Here is an 11,366-nt window from a genome sequence, read left to right as displayed (position 1 = left end):
CGACAGTAAGAGGAAGCCGCGGCCATCCCTGGGTCACGTGGTGGAGGCAGGGCCGCCGTGAAGGAGGCGGAGCGGACTCGCGGAGCCGGAAAAAGGTGTCTCGTGGCGAGGTGGCACGCGCACGCTTGCGTGCGCGCCCCTTTTAGCGTCACGCGCTGGGGGACGCAGGAAGGCAAGTGGGCGGGGAAAGGCGCGAGAGCGAGCGCGAGAGGGAAAAGGAGGGAGGGGGTGGGGAAGAGGGAATCTTATATCACGTGACAGGGGCGGCGCGGCCCGGGGTGTCAGTGTGGAGGAGACTGAGGTAAAGTTGGGAGCGCAGCGGCGTTGGCGGCGTCGGCGGCGGCAGCGGCAGCGCGGCGGGGCCGGGTATTGTCCGCGGCCCCTTTAAATCCGCGATCCCCCTTTTACCCTCCCTCTTTTCTCCCCTGCCCCCGCCGTATGCCCCCTCCCTCGGTAGGCCCCCCCGCACCGTGTGTTCCCCCACTGTACACCCCCCCTCGTAGTCATGCGAGCCCTGGCGCCCCCCCCCCGCGAGTCGGCCGCCGGAGGTTTTGTTTATGGTTGGGTTCGGGGCCTAGTGGGCCGCGCCAGAGCCGGGGCCTCGATTTGGGAGCGTGGCCGGGGCGGGGCTTGGAGCAGCCGTAGGAAGGGGGGGCCATGCGGCTAGAGCCTGAGAGGGGAGAGCGAGAAAGAGCGCGAGCGAGCGAGGCCTGGGCCTTGCCTGAGGTAGGGCCCTCTCTTCACCCCGGCCGGTGCCTGCGGAGGAGAGGGCCTCCTCCCTTTCCACCCACTGCGGGCCTCCCCTGATCCGGATCCGGCCTGGTTTGGGGGTGGCGTGGGGGAGGGAGGGCGATGGGGTGGAGCTGCCCCAAACTCCCCCATGTGGCCCTCAGTTTGGTGTGCGAAGGATTAATTTGTTCCGGCTGGGAGGTAGGAAGGAGATTGGCCCCGTGGGCTCTCGATGTGGCGCTGAGGGGGGTGAGCCTCCCATCCTCCACGCGTGGGCTTGCGTCCCCTCTCCGTTTCCAGGCTCTTTGTCAGCTCCTTTTCCCTCCCTTCTTTCTCACCAACCCAGTTCTTGGAATATGTTTTTGCTGCTGTCTTTAGCTTCCTGTTTATACTGTAGTTTGGGTACCCCAGACAATTATGTTATTTGGGAAGCTAGACATGGAAGCCCCCATAGGGTGTATTACGCTTAAGGGACGTCACTAGAGCACTGGGGTATTTGTTCACTCTTCTCATAATGGGACAGGAATGCCCAATTTCTTCAAACCCTTAACCTTGTGGACAGCCCTTAAATTGCTTTGCAAACTGATGTCACAAACTGGAGACTGCTCCTTTTCCACCCTTCTTGAAATGTAGCCACCTCTGGTGTAGGATGTTGTGAGAAGAAAAACATCACAGTAACAGGCGTTTTTGTTATTATTGTTAACGTTTTTGCCTTTGACTCTCCCTGATTATTACATGGAGAAACCTTTTTTTTTTTGTCTTCTCTCCCATCCTACCTTCCTCCGCCCCACATCCTGTTTTGGGGATACCTGATGTGACTTGCTGGGAGGTGATGAGCATTACTAGTAACCAGCATTTCTAGAGAATTAAAACATTTTGGCTGTGTATCATTTGATAAAACTGCTTTGAAATCTGTCTCCATTGTACTTAAATATTAGACTGTCCCAATGATTATAGAGAATTAAAACATTTTGGCTGTGTATCAGTTGATAAAACTGCTTTGAGATCTGACACCATTGTCCTTAAAGATTAGACTATCTCAATGATTGTTTCCTTTGTGAATGGGAAGTATTGCTGGCACGTAAACTAGTGATGAAAGGCCTAAAAATGTCCTGTTTTGTTTTTTGATCTTTAAAGCTCCTCCTTGCTATGTCCTTACTGGGAAGTACTCTTGCTAACTAGATTTCAGGGTGGTGGGGAAGGGGATGCAGGGACCATTTCAGCAAAGCATCTACAGAAATTAGTTGTTCTGTTAGAGGTAGCAAGTTTTACCCAACCCAGTCCAGCTTCAGTTTCTGAATTGTTTCTTAAATTAGATTGTAAGCTCCCTGAGGGCAGCTACGAAGTCATACTGCTTTTGTATTTTCCTGAAGTATTGGACACATAGTAGATTCTCAATAAATATTTGTTATTTAGTTTTTTCAGTGAAATTTCTCTGGCTATTTTTTTAAGTAGCTGGTTTTCAAAAAAGAGTCAAGGGCACTCCTGTGTTGAAACCTGTGTTTACTCTCGCACTATTTCCTTGGTCTCCAATACTTCTCACCCTACTTCCTTTAAATCTTTTTATTTTCTAAGAAAGAGCAAGTAAGTAACAAGATCTTCGCCTCCAGTGTGATAGCTGGGAATGGGTCTGCTTGCTACTAATTCTGTGCCCTCAAGTGATCCATTCCAGATAACTTACTTTTGACCTGTTGCTCAGCGTTGTCACTACTAGGTGGTAAAATTTTCTTAGTCACATTTCGAAGCACTTGTAAGAGGGAAATGTTACTAGCAAGAGTGATTAGGAGGGTTTTTTTCTTTCTTGGTTAATTATATCTTTCAAGATGACTTTTTAATATGTTTACATCTGACTGGTACAGTATATGCAATCGTATATAGCTAGTCATGCAGTTTATGCCTGCAATATAACTTATTCTCACAAATTGATATCACATGTGGAGTAGAAAACAGTCATTATTTGTAAGTTACAGTAGTGGGTTGGAAATGACTATGCCATATTAGAAAGTTCATCTTAGAGCCGATTTTAAAACAAAATAGTTTTCCTTTCATCTTGATATATATACGTATATATGTGTATATGTAGTCTTGTTGATTTGGATTCGGGGTACTTGGTTAAACAACTTTTTTTTTTGTAAAGTTGAAACTTGGCTATAATGCTAACCTGGGAAAATGGGCTACTGTGTAGCAAATAATCCTTTCTAGCTTGAAATATTTATGGGTCTTTGTGTGCCTATATATGTAGGGAGAAGAGGTAATGGCTTAAAAATTACCTGAAGCTGCCTTAAAAAAATCTTTCTTGATGCAAAGACCTGTGTAACCTATTGACGCAACTTGGTGAAGAATTTATGCATAGAAAAAGTCAACTTTCTCTGTGACATCCAAGAAAATCAGATGAAATTCACTTCCCTAATAGTTAATCCTTGCATATTTCTTTAGAAGTCCTTCCTCCCACTCGAATCCAGTAATATCTCTGGGCAGTCTAGAATTATGCTGTATAAGGTTTCATTAACAAGAAAAATTAAATATAGAGCAGAAAAGTATAAACTTATCCTCTTTGGAAGGGAATAAAGGCAGAGTAACCTATTATTTTGAGCACTCCATCATATGATTAATGTTTTCTTTTGTACTAAATGCAGCAGCTGAGATTGCATTATAAAACAAAGTATGAACTAAAGGAACTTGAATTCAGTAGAATCCTTCATTGTTAGAAGTCTTGTAACAAAAACTATATTCTGGTTTGGGGAAAGCCCTGTGTGTTCTGTGTCTCTTTAAAGACTCAACTAAGTCATCTTGCCAGCATTAAGGTCTCAAGTTTAAAATGATTTCCTAGAAGCACTTTCTTCCAAATAAAACTTTGTGCTAGATGCTTTTGGTTTGAGACAAATTTGAGATTCCTTGTGTATTAAGGTGAGTGGTGGAGGGTAATTGCCATTCTGGTTTCTTGAAAATGTGGACTAGGAGACCAAGAGAAGCACCTGTGAAAGCAGTGTGTTGGAATCATTTTCAGAGAACAGAGATTCTGGACAAAGTCGTTGGGGCTAATATGTACCCTGTTGAAGGCTGTGGTTTAAAAAAACAAAAAAACCCCACAAACACAAAACAAACCCGTAGCATACTGAGAGAGATGAAACTTGAGGGAGAAAGAAGAGTCTAGACTTGAACTTGTGCTTTCCCAAACAATGGAGGTCACATGCAGCTTACATAAAAAAGGTTGTAAGGCAGGTAAGGCTGTTTTCTTAGGTGATTGAATATAGTATTTAAAATTATTTTTCTGGAGTGTAGACTAATTTCCTTCCTGGAAGGCTTTTGTTTCCAGACATTACTGATTATCTTTACTTCTGTCAAAGGTACTTTAGATGCTTGCACCTATATAAAAGGCTTTTGATTATTAGCTAAATGTAAAGTGTGCTTATAGGGGACTAGTAACCAAACTGCTGTAACTTCTTAAAAAAGTCGCTTACACATGCTTTATACATTTCTTGTTACATAAAAATGGATTAACAGCTATAGCTCCTTAAGGAATTGATCAAGCTAATTATGTTGTAAGAATAAATGAATCTTCTTGATTTGTTCCTTTGAAGAAGTGAAAGTGTTTGGTGCTGAAGGTGCTGGTGAGAGAGTTAACGTATTTTGCCCACATTTAATACCTAATTTTCTTTTAAATCTTTCAGTATTCTACCTTGTAAATACTGTTATTTGTATATACTGTAAATGATGACGTCGGTGGGCACTAACCGAGCCCGGGGAAACTGGGAACAACCTCAAAACCAAAACCAGACACAGCACAAGCAGCGGCCACAGGTAAATAACCCAAAGCATATGGATTCATGGATAGCATTGCCAGCTGATGCTGGTTTCCATGCAGTACAGCATCATTCTGTGCTTTGAACTGTTGGTTTAGGTTCCTTATTTTTGTTTTCTAGTCCTTGGCTCTGTTTTTACTTAGGTTCTGATAACTGTTCATGACATGCTGTAAGGCAGAATGCTTACTTTTTTGTTGTTTGATAGTGTATTATGAGGCTTAGCACTTTATTAGGGGTCCTGTGCTTTTTATCTTTTTTTTTTTTTTAAGATAGGATCTCCCTTTGCATAGGTCAGAGTGCGGTGGCACAGTCACCTTTCATTTGTAGCCTCAACCTCTGGGGCTTAAGTGATCCTCCCGCCTCAGCCTCTTGAGTAGGTGGGACTACTAGTGCACACTACCATACCAGGCTTATTTTAAAATTTTTGTACAGATGGTAGTCTTGCTGCGTTGCCCAGGCTGGTCTTGAACTTCTGGGATTATAGGTGTGAGTCACTGCCCGGCTCTGTAACTCTTAAGATATTTAAGATAGCATTTCCCTTTTCTTACCTGGGCCATTTTAGCAATACCTTTCTGTTTCTTAGACCTTCCACCTTGATATCTCTCTCTCTTTTTTTTTTTTTTTTTTTGAGACAGAGCCTCGCTCTGTTGCCTAGGCTTGAATGAAATGGCGCGACCTTGGCTCACTGCAACCTCCGCCTCCCGGGTTCAAGCAATTCTCCTTGCCTCAACTTCCTGAGTAGCTGGGATTATAGGCGTGTGCCACCACGCCCAGCTCATTTTTGTATTTTTAGTAGAGACAGAGTTTCACCGTGTTGGTCAGGCTAGTCTCGAACTCCTGCCCTAAGGTGATCCACCTGCCTCGGCCTCCCAGGGTACTGGGATTACAGGCATGAGCAACTGCACCCTATCCCACCTTGATATCTCTCTAGCCAGCCTTTTCCATTCCAGATTTTAACCTTTGCTCCTCTTTTCCCCAATTTATCTTTTATTTTCCTATCCGGTCCCATTGAGGCCTTACCTGGTTGTTCCTTTCCCACGAGGAGCTGGCAGCTTCACTGTGTTTCTTCAAAACTAAACGAAACACGTTAGAGCATTGCTCAATTTTAAGTTTTAAGGAGTAAATTAATCTCTTGGATATTAATTTTGACGTAGATATATTCTGTTTCTCACATCAGGTTGATGTTAGTTGGTATGTAATGTGAATGAATTACTTATATTTGATTATGGTCAGATAAATTGAATATGTAAGACTGGAATTTCCCCCTTATGCATTTTTCTTTCATCTGTGTTTTCAGGTGAATTTCTGGTAGAATTATAATACTTAGTTGGGGCAGTAAAATTCCTAGTATCTTAACATACACTGGATATACAGAAGATATGTTGAGTCTATTGTCAGACTTGTAGTATTCTAAGCTCTAAGAATAAGAGGATGGTGTTGGTTATCACAGAAATAAGAATAGAGTTTACACATGGCTTTGTAACTTAATATGAATTAAGGGGCAGATGTTTCAGAGTGGTTCTGTGATTCTAAGATGGAAGTCCCTTTAACTGTGAAGATTGGTGAATGAGTTCCTTACTCTTTCTGTAACAGTTTCACTCAATTTTTGTCATTTTACTGATTTAAGCATCTTTTTTTTTTTTTTTTTTTTGAGGTGGAGTCTTGCTCTGTTGCCTAGGCTGGAGTGCAGTGGCGCTCTCAGTTCACTGCAACCTCGTTCCTCCCGGGTTCAAGCAATTCTCCTGCCTCAGCCTCCGGAGTAGCTGGACCTATGGGTGTGCGCCACCACACCCAGCTAATTTTTGTATTTCTAGTAGAGTCAGGGTTTTACCATGTTGGCCAGGCTGGTCTCGAACTACTGACCTCAGGTGATCTGCGTTCCTCGGGCTCCCAAAGTGCTGGAATTACAGGCATGAGCTACCACCCGCGCCTATCCCTGATTTAAGTGTCCTAAATGGTGCTTTATTACTTGCTCATTTGTTATAAGGAAAAGAAAATTGGGGCAGTTGAGACGGACGCAGTAGGTTTTTGTTCTCTAAACTGTTGCCTCATGATTATGCTTTCTTGATCTCATCTCAATTCCTAGGCCACTGCAGAACAAATTAGACTTGCACAGATGATTTCGGACCATAATGATGCTGACTTTGAGGAGAAGGTGAAACAAGTGAGTGTACCACTAATTTACTGTATGCTATGAGAAAAGATACCAGGATTAAGGCATAATCAAATACCATAGATAGATGCCAGGATACTTTCTCCTGTAGGTATTGGGAGAATTTTCACCTGAAATATAATAGGTCAGGCTGATAAATAAGTGTTTTCATTCTCTCATTTATTGTAGCCCTTTGTTTTTTTTTTTGTTTTTTTTTTTTCAGATGAAGTCTCACTCTGTCACCCAGGCTAGAGTGCAGTGGCATGATATTGGCTTATTGTAGCCTCTGCCTCCTGAATTCAAGCAATTCTCGTGCCTCAGCCTCCCGAGTAGTTGGGATTACAGGCGCTTGCCACCACGCCTGGCTAATTTTTTTGTATTTTTAGTAGAGGTGGGGTTTCACCATGTTGGCCAGGCTGGTCTTGAACTCCTGACCTCAGGTGATCTGCCTGCCTCAGCCTCCCAAAGTGCTGGGATTACAGGGGTGAGCCACCGCACCCCGCCTATTGTAGCCCTTTGGATAGATACTTAGTTTGGAAATTTTATCTTAATTTTAACCTCTTGCCTGTTGCTGATGCCATTTTGTAGAAACTGAGCAGTTTTGGATATAGGAAATGTGGAAATTCATGCTGAAGCCTGTGTGTTTCAGAGTTTGGTTCTGTATTTGATGCTTAATTGCTTTGTAAATACTTTTGACCTCATCCCTGAACCACAGGTGTTAATATTTGGCTTTTGGAAATAGAATACCAAAATTCTCCGTTTTCCTTTTTTTTAGGGGTAGGGGTGGTTCTGGAAAACCTGCTAGGCAAATTCTACATCCTTTTTCTTTCTTTTTTTTTTTTTTTTAAATTTTGAGACGGAGTCTTGCTCGGTGGCCCAGGCTGGAGTGCAGTGGCGCGATCTCAGCTCACTGCAACGTCTGCCTCCTGGGTTCAAGCGATTCTCCTGCCTCAGCCTCCCAAGTAGCTAGGCTTACAGGCACCCACCACCACACTTGTATAATTTTTGTATTTTTAGTAGAGACAGGGTTTCACCATGTTGGTCAGGCTGGTCTCAAACTCCTGACCTCAAGTGATCCGCCCACCTCGGCCTCCCAAAGTGCTGGGATTATAGGCATGAGCCACCGTGCCTGGCCCTCATCTTTTGCTTTTTAAATCTGTTTTTTTCTTTTTTTTTTTGAGACGGAGTCTTGCTCTGTCACCCAGGCTGGAGTGCAGTGGCCGGATCTCAGCTCACTGCAAGCTCCGCCTCCCGGGTTTACGCCGTTCTCCTGCCTCAGCCTCCCGAGTAGCTGGGACTACAGGCGCCCGCCACCTCACCCGGCTAGTTTTTTTGTATTTTTTAGTAGAGACGGGGTTTCACCGTGTTAGCCGGGATCGTCTCTCGATCTCCTGGCCTCGTGATCCGCCCGTCTCGGCCTCCCAAAGTGCTGGGATTACAGGCTTGAGCCACCGCGCCCGGCCTAAACCTGTTTTTTTCAAACTCAGCTGATACCGTTTCCCTTCACCTAGTTTCCTTTCATTGGGAGTGTGAGCATAAGCCTATTCATGATGGTTGCTCTTTTTTCTCTTTCAGTTGATTGATATTACAGGAAAGAACCAGGATGAATGTGTGATTGCTTTGCATGACTGCAATGGAGATGTCAACAGAGCCATCAATGTTCTTCTGGAAGGAAACCCAGACACGGTAGAGTGCTTATAGAGTGTTCTAGGACATGGGTCCTCAATTGGGAGGCTGGTAATATTCTAAAAGTAGCAAGTGGCAACACACCTTAAAGCAGAGCACCTTTTTCTCGAAGTAAAGTTGGGAACTTTCTTGGAGATTGTTCACCATGGGTTACAGATACTTAAAATTTATGTGTACTACATCCTCTTTATGAGGATAATGGTCATAGGAGAAAACAGTGAAATCAGTCTCTGCTAATTGGCCTGAAATAAATTATTTATTCCAGGCTAGTGACTTGTTTTCAGGCTGTGGGGTTAGGCTGAATTAGAGGTGCGATTTGATAGCCTTGGATATTGCTGTTGAACAAAGTCACACACTATATTTGATTCTGGTTTTGGTTTTGGTTTTTTTCCTATTTATTTATTTATTTATTTATTTTGAGACGGAGTCTCGCTCTGTTGCCCAGGCTGGAGTGCGGTGGCTGATCTCAGCTCACCGCAAACTCTGCCTCCCGGGTTCACGCCATTCTCTTGCCTCAGCCTCCTGAGTAGCTGGGACTATGGGTGCCCGCCACTGCGCCCGGCTAAGTTTTTGTCTTTTTAGTAGAGACAGGGTTTCACCGTGGTCTCGATCTCCTTACCCGCCCACCTTGGCCTCCCAAAGTGCTGAGATTACAGGCGTGAACCACCGCACTTGGCCTTTTTATTTCATTTTATTTATTTTACATATTTGATTCTGATATCAGGACATTCCCCTCAGTATCAGCTTTGCATTGCACAATACTGTTTCATTGCCTGAACTTATTTCTGTTGAGGTAGCAGAGAAACAAGCTTTGTAGCCTGCTGACCATCCCTGGAGATGATAGGGGATATCTTGGAGGATCTCTTGCCCTGAAATTTAGACAAGTTGCTTTCACTTCTCCTTCCCACTTCATGAGAATTGTGTTTTTGTGCTTGTCTTATGTTTGTAGCAAATTGTAATCCTCTGACTGCCTTATTAACCTTCAGAATGTTCCTACAATGCTTACTAGAGAAATTTTGTTTTTTTAATAAGCAGTGTATTATTATTATTATTTTGAGACAGGGTCTTACTCTGTGGCCCTGGCTGAAGTGCACCGACATGCTGCAACCTCCTTGTCCTGGGCTTAGGTGATCCTCCCACTTCAGCCTCCTGAATAGCTGGGACCACAGGCATGGGCCACCATGTCCAGCTGATTTTCCTATTTTTAGTAGAGCCAGGGTTTCTCCATGTTGCTCAGGCTGGTTTCAAACTCCTGGGCTCAAGTGAGCTGCCTGCCTCGTCCTCTCAAAGTGCTGGGATTAGGGGTATGAGCCACTGCACCTGGTCCAGTGTATTACTTTGAAATCATTTTCATTCATTGGGTGTTATACTGGGGCTCTTTGGTTGGGATAGATATTAAAATTCATCCTTAGAGATAACAACTTTTTTTTTTTTTTTTCCTTGAGTCAGAGTCTTGGTCTTGTTGCCCAGGCTGGAGTGCAGTGGTGCGAACCTGCTTTCTGCAACCTTCACCTCCCAGGTTCAAGTGATCCTATGCCTCAGCCTCCGGAGTAGCTGGGATTACAGGCATCTACCACCACACCTGGCTAATTTTTTTTTTTTTTTTTGAGATGGAGTCTGTCTCTGTCTCCCAGGCCAGAGTATATCCCTGCTCACTGCAAACTCCGCCTCCTGGGTTCAAGCAGTTCTCATGCCTCAGCTTCCTGAGTAGCTGGGACTACAGGCATGCACCACCATGCCTGGCTGGTTTTTTGTGTTTTAGTGGAGACAGTGTTTCACTATGTTACCCAGGGTGGTCTTGAACTCCTGAGCTCAGCCAATCCTCCTGCCTCGGCCTTCCAAAGTGTTAGGATTACAGGTGTGAGCCATGGAACCTGGCCTCAGATACAACAACTTTCTGATACTACAGAGTCACTCCAGCTAAATGCAGGAGGTTTGTCAATTTCTTTGAGACAATGGGAAATAATAATGGAAAACTTTTAACAACAATTGAATTTAAATTGGTGGATTTTTTTCTTCAAAAGTGTAGTCCTGTATTAAATTTTACACTATTGACCTTATTTGAATATTTACTGTCTGGTCAGTCAAGATATAATGCTTTTGATTTGTTTGGGTTTACTCTAGAAGAATTGTCTCTAGATTTTATGGGGGGAGCGAGGTGGGGCTATTTATGTTTTTTTTAAAGTCTGAATGTTTTTTCACATATCACATTTTATCTTACCTTCCAGCATCTTCTGTCTAGTGCTGTAAGGCTAATGTTACACAGTATTAAAAAAGAAAATAAGCTGGAGAATACAGGTTTATGCTACGAATAGACCAGCTACTAGTGAAACCAATGGGAAGCAAAGTCAGCTACCAGGGATGTTGGATGTATTTGAGTGGGTGAGATCATTTCAGAAATCTGAGGGTGCCTTTGGGAAGATAATAGTAATTCTTTTTCCTTATAGACCCATCTGGTGCCAGCAGCAGATGTGCATACAGAGGAGGGAGAAAGGTTACAGTTTCCTGAAACTTGCCAGGTTTTGAGACAGTAGCATAAATTCTAAAAGCTGTTTTGAGTCTAGCTTCCAGAGTGTTCCTGGTGTATATTTAGCTACAGGGTTGTTCTAACTTACTGTGAGCATAAAATGACCCACCAACTGTAATGTGTAATAGGCTTGGGTTGGAAGAGTAGGCAGCCACAAACTTCCAAGTCCTGGGTAGGTAGTCTTTTTAAAACAAATGAATTAAGAGTTGGGTTCTTGGCCCTGCCACCCAGGCTGGAGTGCAGTAGCATGATCACTGCAGCCATGGACACCTGGGCTCAAGCAACCCTCCCACCTCAGCCTCCTTAGTAGCTGGGACAACAGGTGTGTGCCACCACACCGGTTTTTTTTTTTTTTTTTTTGAAGATGGAGTCTCGCTCTGTTGCCCAGGCTGGAGTGCAGTGGTGCGATCTTGGCTCACTGCAGCCTCCACCTCCTGGGTTCAAGCGATTCTCCTGTGTCAGCCTCCCA

The 11,366-nt window shown here is 44.0% G+C and overlaps 1 protein-coding gene across 30 annotated transcripts in view; it reads left to right on the top strand.

Annotated features, from left to right (window-relative positions):
- The first annotated feature begins 174 nt into the window (after positions 1–174).
- Positions 175–11,366, top strand: part of LOC105497966 (ubiquitin associated protein 2 like) — a 56,123-nt gene continuing 44,931 nt past the window's right edge. For 14 of the 30 annotated variants that reach the window (XM_011769574.2, XM_071084814.1, XM_071084833.1 and 11 more), the window contains exons 1-4: positions 187–301; positions 4,401–4,530; positions 6,619–6,696; positions 8,260–8,370. In XM_011769574.2, coding sequence (XP_011767876.1) covers positions 4,441–4,530; positions 6,619–6,696; positions 8,260–8,370 — 279 coding nt within the window. In that variant the 5' untranslated portion in view covers positions 187–301; positions 4,401–4,440. Of the gene's footprint in view, positions 367–574; positions 727–4,400; positions 4,531–6,618; positions 6,697–8,259; positions 8,371–11,366 lie in introns of those variants that run through there. The other 16 variants (XM_071084852.1, XM_071084836.1, XM_071084808.1 and 13 more) reach the window with 7 other exon arrangements.

This window comes from Macaca nemestrina, chromosome 1 (assembly GCF_043159975.1).
Source record: "Macaca nemestrina isolate mMacNem1 chromosome 1, mMacNem.hap1, whole genome shotgun sequence".
NCBI classification, from domain to species: Eukaryota; Metazoa; Chordata; class Mammalia; order Primates; family Cercopithecidae; genus Macaca; species Macaca nemestrina.
This window is presented reverse-complemented; position numbering and strand designations above follow the sequence as displayed.